Here is an 11,630-nt window from a genome sequence, read left to right on the forward strand (position 1 = left end):
GAAAGCTTCGATAATCGTTCTCAAACTGACGCCGTTTACACAGATTTTTCGGCTGCGTTTGACAAGATCAACTACAGTATAGCCATCGCCAAACTTGAGAAGCTCGGATTCTGTGGTAGTCTGCTGGCATGGTTCGGGTCGTATCTTTCGGGACGCTCGTTGCGGGTAAAAATCGATGACGCGCTTTCCGAAAGCTTCGATGCCACCTCTGGTATAGCTCAAGGCAGTCACATCGGTCTGCTGGTGTTCTTGTTCTACTTCAACGACGCCAATTTTACCCTGAGCGGACCCCGACTTTCCTATGCGGATGATCTCAAGCTGTTCGCCAAGATCGACTGTCTTGAAGATGCCGAAGCCCTGCAACGCGATCTGGACAAGTTTGCTGGTTGGTGTGAGGCGAACTGCATGATCCTAAACCCCGAAAAATGCCAAGTTATTACCTTTAGCCGGAAGCACACTGCAGTTCTCTACAACTACAACCTGGGCGACACGCTGGTGCAACGAGTTGATCACGTCAAGGATCTTGGTGTCATACTGGATTCAAAACTGACTTTTAAGCAGCACATTTCCTTCATTACTGCCAAAGCATCCCGACAGCTCGGCCTGGTGATCCGTATGACTCGCCACTTCACCGACATCCACTGCCTGAAAACGCTGTTTTGCTCGCTGGTCCGGTCATCACTTGAATACTGCTCGTCGGTTTGGAATCCTCACTACAACAATGCGGTGTACCGGCTCGAGAGTATCCAAAGAAGGTTCGTCAGATACGCCTTGAGATTACTGCCTTGGAGACATCCCCATCAGCTGCCGCCCTACGAAGACCGCTGCCAGTTCATGCATTTGGACACCCTCCAGCTGCGTCGTGATCTGGCCCGTGCATTGACTGTGTCAGGCGTATTGACAGACAGAATTGACTGCCCTTCTCTCCGAGAAAAGATCAGCTTGACCGCACCTGCCCGCCAGCTACGTCACACGCCAATCATGCAGATTCCTTTCCGCCGTACCAATTACAGTGCCAACGGAGCTATCGTCGGACTTAAGCGGGCCTTCAATAAAGTGTCCAATGTTTTTGATGTCAGTTTGTCCCGTGATGTTTTAAAATCTAAGTTTTTATCAGTGTTAAGACGACTGTTTTAGTTTTAGTTTTAGTTTTAGTATTAAGTTCATTTGGGCAACAAGTGCCTGTTGAAAAATAAACAACAACGTAAGTTAGTAACAATTTAACATTCCGGCCACCTTGAAATGGCTCGGCTATTTCAACACACTATTTACATATTTACAAGACTAATTCTAAAACTAACACAAAAAATCAATCACTCCTCTCTTCACAATCAAAAACTCTCTTGACAATCATACAACCATGCTTCTCCATCGCTCCTTCGCCGACCTTGATCGGACTCGACTCGGCTTGGCTGGCGATCGGGAAACTTCGGGTGAGCCAGCACGTGACTCTTCGACTGCATCTGGCATGTCCGCTGACAGGCCATGTGACTTCTCGGCTCGAAGTGGGTGGTGAGGCGGAGTCACGAATGCAGTTTGGGGGTGGTCAAGAAGTGGTGCCAGAAATCCAATTTCGTCAACATCTGGCAGAGAAAAAGACCCGGTAGATCGGACGCGAAAAAGTATAGGATTGGAACAGCAATTACCTGCGAGATTCCCACGAAGGCATCGAACAATTTCGGCGTGCTCTACCAGGGTGAAAAACTGCGACGAACTGGATCGTTGACTCGCTGGGCACCATCTTCTTCGACATCTGGAGAGGAAAAGACCCGGTAGATCGAAAGCGAAAAATAACGGGATTGGAACCGCAATTACCTGCGAGCTTCCCACGAAGGCATCGAGCAAATTTCGGCGTGCTCTACCAGGGTCGGATGAACGGATTACACGGCGGATGTCGACAAACAGCAAAACGATGACAAACGACGTACTTCTTCTTCTTCAGCTTAGGCATCTGGGAGTGGAAAAGACCCGGTAGATCGAACGACACAAAATAGGGATTGGAACCGCAATTACCTGCGAGATTCCCACGAAGACATCGAGCAAATTTTGGCGTGCTCTACCGGGTTCAATTACTGCAAGCTGGATTAAGCTCGGCCGGAACTGGCAGGAGTGCGATCTTGGCGACTGGCCTGACGAAGGCATCCGATGTTGCTGTTTTCAAAGTGACGACGCAAACAACACCGTCTTTGCCGGGATGGACGTGGGTGATTCGGCCTAGCGGCCACTGCGTCGGCGGCAGGTTGTCGTCTTTGATCAGCACAACTCGTCCTGGTTCGATCGTGACGGGATTCTTGCAGCCCTTGACTGCGCGCGACTGGAGCTGTTGCAGATACTCAGGATACCATCTCGACCAGATTCTCTGGAAACGCATCTGTGTCAGCTCCCAGTGCGTCAAACGATTGTCCGGAACGTCGGCCAGGTTAAGTTCTTCAACAGCTTGCAGGTTCGTGCCGACCAGGAAGTGGCCTGGTGTCAGGACCTCTAGGTCCGTGGGATCGCTTGGGATTGGCACGAGGGGTTGGGAGTTCAAGCACATCTTGATCTGGGTTAGTAGAGTGCTCATGTCCTCGTAACTCACGTAACAGGTGGTGCTTCGCTGACTTGACGGCTGCTTCCCACAGTCCGCCAAAGTGTGGAGCACGCGGTGGGATGAAATGCCAGGTTATCTCGTTTGCAGCGCAGTAATCGAGAATCGACTTCCGGCTTTCTTGATCGGTTTTCAGCATGCTGTAGACTTTGCGGAGCTCGTTGGATGCGCCCTTGAACGCTGTTCCATTGTCGCTGTGGATCTCCTTCGGTCTTCCACGGCGTGCGACAAAACGACGAAGTGCGGACAGAAAAGCTTGGGTGGATAGGTCCGACACTAGTTCGATGTGCACAGCACGTGTAGTGAAACACACGAAAATAGCGACATACGCTTTGATTGGAGCTCGGTTTCGGATGGGCGACTTGATGTAGAAAGGTCCACAATAATCTACACCACTCACAGAAAACGGTCTGGTAGGGGTGACACGTGAGGTTGGCAAATCGGCGATGCTCTGCTTCACTAGGGTTGGCTTGTTCTGGAAAAATTCTTTGCAGAGATTTTAGGTTTGGCGGACCAGATTCCGGCCACCGATGATCCAGAACTTCTGGCGAATCGTAGCGAGCATCAGCTGGGGCCAGCGTGCAACAGATCAACGTGTTACGATTTCGCCAACAGGATGGAAAGCGAATGCTTCGCCAACAGCACGATCGGGTGCTTTACTTCATCGGGAACTGCAGCATTGCTGAGTCTTCCGCCGACTCGAATGAGTCCGTCACCGTGCAGGATCGGGTTGAGCCACTTCAGCGGCGACGACGGTGATACTCGTTCTTTGGAGACCAGATCGGCAGCATCTTCTGCAAACATGTCTCGCTGGGCTACACGGCACAGAGCGATCTCAGCGTCACGCAGCTCGGCAGCAGTGAGAATTTCGGGACGCTCGGGCTTCTGCTTCTTGGATACAGCTTTTAGGATACGGAAGTATCTTCTCCAGTAAGCAACAGCGCGACGTAGGTGGAAGTAATCGGAGAAACGGCTGAACAGCTCATCGGAGAACTTCGGATCGGCTGCGGTGATCAGCATCACGGCGGCCTTGCTTCTTGCTCCAGGTAGAGTAGCAGGATCGACATCGGGAATCACAGAGCGTGGCCAGTGTTCACGGGACTTGGACAGGTACTCCGGGCCAAACCACCACAGCAAACAGTTGACAAGCTCGATGGGACCACGGGAAAGGACGTCGGCTGGGTTACAGATTCCGGGAACATGTCGCCAGCGTCTCACGTCGGTTTCGGCTTGGATCCGTGCTACTCGGTTCGCCACAAATGTCTTCCAGTCTTCGTCTTCGAGTCTGTATGGAAGAACACTTCTACCGGCTTCTTGATGGCTTTCACCACCTTCTTGTACAGTTTCACGGACAGTTCAGCTCCACACAACTCAAGATCGGCGATGGATTGAAGCTTGGACAGCGGAGCGACCTTGGATCTCGACGCCAACAGTCTCACTTGGATACCTTTGACCGTCTCACAGCGCACGTAACAGTTGGCTCCGTAGGCTTTCTCCGACGCATCAGAGTAGAAGTGCAGCTCGACGGACATGGCGGTTGGCAGGTACACACATCTTGGAATCCGGACTTTCGACAACTCTTCAAGCGTACTGTGGTACGCTTTCCATTCAGCTTGCAGCTGCGAGGGAGCGGGCGGTCCCATTCGTAGTGGTGCTTCTCCTTGGTGCGCAAAGTCCACAGACCCTGTATGTACAGCTTGGATACTACGATAACTGGACCACTGAAACCAGCTGGATCGAAAATCTTGGCGATGTACGACATCACGATCCGCTTCGTGAGTACAGCTGCGGGTAGTGGAAGTTCCACCTTGAAACGGAATGTGTCGGAAACTGGATCCCAAACAAGTCCGAGCACAGACACGGATTGGTCGTCCTTCAAGTCACGGAGCGGAACGATGGCAAGATCTTCTTCCGGAATATCAGCTAGCGCCTCTGGAACGTTGGATGCCCACTTCTAAAGCGGGAAATCGGCTGCTAACAGCATGGCGGATACTTCCGGGTTCGGGTTGCGGGTGGGAGATCATCAGCGCCAGACAGGAAATCATCCACATAGAAATCCTGCTTCACTGCTTCGACTGCTTCTGGGTAGTTCTTGGTTTCGTCTTTGGCTATCTCGAGGAGGGTGTGGGTTGCCAAGAATGGCGAGGATGCGAAACCGTACGTTACGGTGTTCAGCTCGTACGTCGCAAGCGGTTGGGTTGGAGTGGGACGCCAGAGGATGCGTTGGTACGGACGGTCTTCCGGATGTATCAAAACTTGACGGTACATTTTCTCACAGTCTGCTACTAGTGCGATTGGGTAGGTCCGGAAACGCATGACGATCGACAGCAAATCTTCCTGAACGACTGGTCCCACCAGTTGCAGGTCGTTCATGGAGAATCCCGACGCCGTCTTGCACGACGCGTCGAAAACTACACGGACTTTGGTTGTGGTACTCGAGGCCTTGAATACCGGGTGGTGTGGAAGATAACAGTGCGGAATGCTGTCGTCCACGGGATCGTCGACCTTGTGCATGTGGTTGAGGCGTTCGTACTCGTCCATGAACTTACAGTACGCTTCACGAGTGGTGGGATTACGCTCCAGTCTTTTCTCCAGGCTCAGGAAACGACGTTCGGCGATTGTTCTGGATGCGCCGAGGGTGACGAGCGGATCGCGGGTGAGTGGCAAGCGAACGCTATAATGACTCGACGAATCACGCGTGGTGGTAGCGGAATAGATTTCTTCACAGTGGGTTTCTTCTGTGGTTAGCACTGAACAAGGTTCGACAGCTTCCAGTTCCCAGAACTTCTGGAGAGCTTGTTCCAGGCTTCGATCAACAGTGGTGAGGTGGCAAACACGTGGGATACTTGGGGATGGGATACACACTTTTCCGGATACGGTCCACCCAAACACTGTCTCGATCATCAACGGGAGTCCCTCGTCCCTCGTCGAGGGTCTGCTTGCTGCCAGTGTGCAGCTCATTGTAGGATTCTCCGCCGATAACGATGTCAATATCGGACGGAACGTTGAACTTGGGGTCTGCCAACGAAACTTCAGGTAACTTCCACTGGGATACGTCGACTGGGATGGTTGGCAGGTTGATCGTCGGTCTCTTCAGGATAAGGAAATCGCGCTTAGCAGCGTACGGAGTGTACTTGGATTGGATGGTTGCAGTCAGCTGGCACTTGATCTGCTTCGTGGATTCTCCGATACCTGCTACATCGATGTCGACCTTCTTCCGACGGAGGTTCAGGGTGTTCGCAAGCTTCTTCGTGATGAAGTTGCACATGGACGCCGAATCGAGCAGGGCTCTAGTAGGATACTTTTTCCGTTCTGGCCAGGTCTCCAGGAGTACTGTGCTTCGGTGCGACTGGACCGACAAGCTAACTTGGGATTCTGTGTTCGACGTACTAGGTGTGGGATCCACCGACGTCGACGTGGATTGGATCGGTTGCTGGGATGGCTTCTTCGGCGCGGCTTGGTTGACGACATCTTCGGGGTGCATCTCGGTGCAACAGGGTGTGGTGCTTCTCGTGGCAGACCTGGCACGTAAATCTCGACAAGCAATTCCGAGATTGGTGTCCGGATCGGAAGCAGTTCCAGCAAAGACGCTTCTGGTACACCAAGTCTTGGCGTTGTTGGATGGACTTCCTGGCAAACACTGAGCATTCAAACAAACGATGGGATTCCGAGCAGGCCAGACACTGTGGATTGTTGCTGTACGTCCTGGATGCGACAGCGTTGGATACGACCTTGAACGGCTTCTTCTGGAATGGATGGGGATTGGTACCGGCCACCTTGGACGGCTGCTGCTGCTCTGAGGTCTCAAGCATTCTCAACCGTTGGTACAGGAAGTCGGTCAGCATTGCGTACGTTACGACTTCTTCTTTGCTAGTGTGCTCCTCCCAAGCACGCAGCGATCTGGAGTCCAGCTTGTAGCACAGGATGCTGACAAGAGGTGTGTCCCAGTGTGCGACTGGCTCTTTCAGCTTTTCCAACGCCTTCACATGCCGGTGAAAATCGTCCACGAGCGTACGCAGGTCACTAGCGGATTCGCGCTTCAGCGAAGGCAGATCGTACAGGGCGTGGAACAGTTTACGCTTCAGGAACCGCTTGTTGTCGTAGCGCTTCAGCAGATCGTCCCACGTTGGCGCATACTTGTCTGCCTCAATCTCCACGTTCTCGAACTGCAGTGCTGCCTTGTCCACGAGTGAGTCCACTGCAGCTTCGCCACTGTTGGGATGTATGGATTCGAATGCACCATCAACGTGAACGCATCACGGAAGGATAGCCAACGAGAGAAATCTCCATCAAATTTCGGCAGGTCGATCTTGGGTAGGCGTAGGTGGAAGGATACTGGATGGGTAGGCTGGCTGGTGTTCATGGTGCTGTTCATTGCGGTCAGGTTCTGCTCCTCGGTCCGCTTCGACAGCAAAAATCCCTTGGCTTCACAGTATCTCGTCTCGAAGTCGGCTCGTTCCGTCAAATGAGTTTCCAAATACTCGGATTTATCGGTACGTTCGAGCTCGGCTTGACTTCGAGAAACTCGCGGTACGCTCGATCCAAACTCTCCAAACGGACAAGAATCTGGCACGTGTCCGTCTCAGCGTTGAACTTCGCGATGAACTTTTCCACCTGGTTGCGCATGGTCTCGATACCTTGCCGCCTGACCAAGCAATCGGACAACCGTTGCTTCGCCGCAGCCAGAATGCACACTCTCACTCACCACTGGACTTCGCTACCACCATAGACAAAACGCGGAAAACGGAAACAGCACGGAGTATCGGATACGGATTTTCCCGTCGCGCTCGTACTGAGTTACGCGACGCAGGTTCGACCGGGGCAGGTACTACCGACGCGATCGTACCACCCTAACGCGATTGACTTGCCACCCACAACCACTTTAGCATGCACGCAAAACTTCCAAAAGTTTGCTCCCAGGTTGGCCAATTTTTGCCGGAATTCCAAATTTCCAAAAATCTCGCTTGGGGCACACCGCAAATGCGAGTACAGTTAGGCCAATTTTCGCGCGCGCTTAATTGTTCTTAGCAAGAACCACGCTCTCCAACAAAATGGCTTAGTTGGAGCCAACAATGCACCTTTGTGCAGCAATCCTCAATATGGCGTACTCACCGCACCTCCTGGTCGGGGCGACCTCCTTTCCGGCTCGAAGGACCAGATGATGGGGCCGGGCTCGGTCCCGGATGGTTCGATGGGAGGAATTAACACCCACTCGTAGAATGGCCCAAAAAACGCAGCTCGCACGCACTTACGTGACCGGTTCAGACGCTCCACAGGTAGCCACGCACGTCGAGGTAGGTTCCCCGAGCACCTCACACACGCACAGACGGCAGCAGAACCTTGCCGAACTCCAATCAGCTTCAGGTGCAAGTTCAGGTGCTTGCGCAATCAAGCCCAACTGAACGCACAAACCCAAAACGCTTCTGCTTGCCAACACTCCCAACACTCGCCAGAACACTTTTCCCAGCTATTTTGCCCTAAGCAGGCCAGCACAACTCTTCACGGCTTGGCCACTTGCGAAATTAAGTGCGCCAATACCAGCCTGTGTGTCTGCCTGTGTGGATCAATCGGACCGCGCACTGGACTCACAATCCAGAGGTTGCAGGTTCGAATCCCGGGGCGGACGCAAAAAATTCTAAGTGTAAATATAGGTATTCGGTGCCCTCTCCCCGTGCCCATACCTTCACACTTAGGAGACCCGGGAGGCGGAGTCTTGTCGCAAAAAGAACGATACACGCCTGTGGATCCGTTGACGAAACCGCAAGGTTTAAGAGGGCCACATTATAAGGTGTTACGTCGATTCCGTTTTTTTTCAATACCAGCTTCTCGGTCAACAACACTCCACACAGCAGATTCACCTGCTCAGTTCGGTCTTCAGCACGCAGTTCGCGACGGATTCGGATTCGGATCTTGTACGAAAAACGGATTGTAAATTGTAATGTGAGACAGTCTGTCAAGTGTTTGACTAGTAAACGGTTGGCTTAAATGCGCCACTTCCGACGGTAAACCGAGGGAAGACCAACCGTCATCACGGGTGCCCGGCCACGTGAGACCCCTAACCGAAGGGCGGGTTTATCTTGGTTTCCTGAAACAGGATCAAAGACGAAACGACTGTCTCCCAAACTCAAGAGGTTCAACAAACTAAGAAATGATCAGGAAAACTCAACAAAACCACAAAAGAAAACTTCAGCCAATAACCAAAACCGATTCCTACCTCTGGATCATCACCGGTGAAATCTTCCCGCCCACTGTGCCGCGTCTCGCTTTGGGAGTAGAAGATAATTGGGCTGGAAAAACTACTAAAAAAGAAGACTACTGAGCCAGCCACTCCAAAAGAAAAAGAAGAACGCAACAATTTATCCCAAAACCCAGTGAAAACCTCCTGGTCGCTTTTTATTGCTCAAACTGAAGAAAACTGTTCTTTTCGATCGAAGTGTATTTACATCGTGGGGGTGTTCACAAAAAAACGGTTTGATCCCAACGGGATTCGAACTGCGACCATCTCGCTTGCAAGCTTCTTCGGTTAATTTGTGTTCATCTTCCTACTGGCGCCTTAGCCGTCTCGGCTAACCTGTCTCTCTTCCCTTTCCCTACCTATCCGCCCAAGTGCACGTTTTGGGCTGCGTGCTTTACGTGTGCGTGTTCATTTGGCGCGGCACGCGCTTTTCATGGGGTACCCTCAGGGGGCTGTGATCACATGCGCATGGATTTTGGTACTACTCACGGTCTGACCTGTTGTTGGTTGTTACAGCAGCGGCGTCGGGAATCCCCGACGGTCGTTCAGCAGATCCGGGTTCGGTTCCGGAAGTTGTCGTTCCTCGATGATCTCCCACGTGGTCCGGATGGACGTGTTGGACCCGACGGGATGACCTTAAGCGCGTTGGTGACGTCACGCTTCTTCCGGCACGTGGCGACTTGCCGGGTCTTTTGCCACCGGGTGTGGTACGGCGGGTTTCTCCGACGGACGTTCGAAACGGATGGGTTGTAGCGCAGCAGCAGATTTCGAAGACGCCGGATAGAGTACCTGGCCAACTAGTCTGTTGGGTTGGTGAGGTTAGAACACGCACATGGCACGACACACACAACACACGCATTTTACCTGGACTTGTTTCGCCAACAATCCACGATTCTACCTTGCCAAACTAACTAGCCTACTCTTACGGTGATTTGTAGCACCTCACGATCTAAGGGAAAGGGTTTCGAAAAAAAGTTAACACTGAACTTGGTCAAAACGTCACGTCCTCTAATTACCATCCAAACTCTAAACTAGCAATCACTCCCGCTCCTACCACGGTCGATGACAAAGTGGACGAGTCAAAGTCAGGAACCCTCAGATGAGGTGCCAGAATCGAGACTTTGGCTATCGGAAACTACAAACCCGAAATTTCTTCGTTCTTTAGTTTTTCCAAATTTGTCTTCTTCTGTCGAATTGTTGAGTTTTTCAGATCAGTCCATAGCATGTTCCCTTCCCTCTTAATGTTTTGAAATCTAGCCATCCCGCTTGCCCTTTTTTCAGAAACCACGAAGTTTGCCCTTCGTGTATAGAAATCTCACGAGGCTAGGAAAAAAGATTGTAAAAGTTCTGATTTGCGAGTGCGCGTCGCGAGAGTACGGTGTCCGATTTAGGACGGTAGCTCATAGTGAGTGAACGAATGGCTGAGTTCGCGAGTGAACTCTGCCGTGAACTTACGGGAGCTTTCGAAAGGGGAATTCATTTCCTAAACATTAATCAAGGGGTTCTTCGATTGATTTTTTTCTGTAAAAGGGTACCTTATTACATCATTCCTACTAAATTTTCGAAAATTTGATTGGTTTGGAACTGAAATGGAAAATTTCTTACCCAAAACCAATCAAATTTTCGAAGCTGAAATTTATCTGAATTTCTGAATAACATTTCGCTTCCGGGGTCATATAGGGTCATCGCCAGTGGCTCACTCTCTGTTTCCAGCACGTAATTTCAAAAACTACGCCTGCTACTAGACCATCAACGTGTTTAGACTCCGGTCTCCAGCAGAAGCTACTAAGAAAATCCAAAACTTCATATAAAATTCATTGCAATAAAACTATAATTATATTTACAAAACTTCGGCAAAAAAATATGTACAAAAATAAAGAAGAGCTAAAAAAAATATATTACATGAGGAAAGGATATCAAAAAAACCGCAACTTCAAAAAAATATCAAACAACAGAATAAATCATCTGCTGATCTTGAACTGAATTAACTAAAAACTATTGAGAACTGATTTGAAAAGTTTCCTGGTAGCTGGCATCGCAAACATTCTCACAATCATAAAAAAAATTCTCATCATAAAAACATACCCAAAAAAAATCAGCAACGACCTTCTACCTCAGTGATAAACACCAATAAACCAAAGAGTCGCTCTATTCAAACTATCACTCTAAGTGAAAAAAATAACCGACAAATTTAACGAGTGTTCGAACCTCAGAAGAAAATTTCCCAAGAAAACAGAACATCATCAAATTTGTCTAAAAAAATTTGGTCTGTTCTAAGCAACAGAAAACTACCTCGGGATAACCCCAAAAACCCGTTTCCATGAAGTTTAAAACTCAAATTCACCACAATCTCTAACATTAATTTGCATTAATTACGAAACTGTTCATGAAACAACAGAACATTAAAAAACTGGATTGACGTACCCCTCGTCCATACTGAATGAACAAGTGTTCATTTTCACGTTCACCCTGTTACCAGTCTACCAGTCAACGGGATGTAAACAAAGTGCGTGAAACGAAAAATTAAGTGTCGGGAAAAAAATGTCTTTTATCGCGGAAAAGTGTTTTTGTGCTCGGAAAAAAATGATCTACTAGTGGAAAAACGGAAAGGAAAGTGAAATTTAATGTATTGTTGCTTGTGTTTGGCTGTAAAAACGGTGTTTTTCTCTAATTTATTTTCAGGTGCAGGCTGCAGAAGGCGGCCATAGAACCTGGATGAACAAGCGGACAAAAAAATGAAACTAAAAATAGCGCAGATGCTTGTCGGCAAAGTAGAGCTTTCGCTCACTCTGCAACGTGATCATGCGG

General features: G+C 50.1%; 2 protein-coding genes and 1 long non-coding RNA gene across 3 annotated transcripts; all 3 read right to left on the minus strand.

Moving 5' to 3' along the window:
- Window positions 1-3,184: 3,184 nt before the first annotated feature.
- LOC119769852 lies at window positions 3,185-3,607 on the minus strand. Its single transcript, XM_038263581.1, has one exon. The coding sequence runs from the start codon at window positions 3,605-3,607 to the stop codon at window positions 3,185-3,187; it is 423 nt and encodes a 140-aa protein (XP_038119509.1).
- A 221-nt stretch (window positions 3,608-3,828) lies between these two features.
- LOC119769858 lies at window positions 3,829-4,230 on the minus strand. The gene has a single exon (XM_038263589.1). It carries the CDS (start codon window positions 4,228-4,230, stop codon window positions 3,829-3,831), a length of 402 nt encoding a protein of 133 aa, XP_038119517.1.
- A 4,785-nt stretch (window positions 4,231-9,015) lies between these two features.
- LOC119765104 lies at window positions 9,016-9,975 on the minus strand. The gene is made up of 3 exons (XR_005276502.1): window positions 9,839-9,975; window positions 9,687-9,771; window positions 9,016-9,624 (listed from the first exon to the last, which is right to left on the minus strand). It is a non-coding gene; the product is annotated as an uncharacterized LOC119765104 (long non-coding RNA).
- Window positions 9,976-11,630: the final 1,655 nt, after the last annotated feature.

Source organism: Culex quinquefasciatus, chromosome 1 (genome assembly GCF_015732765.1).
Source record: "Culex quinquefasciatus strain JHB chromosome 1, VPISU_Cqui_1.0_pri_paternal, whole genome shotgun sequence".
In the NCBI taxonomy this organism is placed as follows: Eukaryota; Metazoa; Arthropoda; class Insecta; order Diptera; family Culicidae; genus Culex; species Culex quinquefasciatus.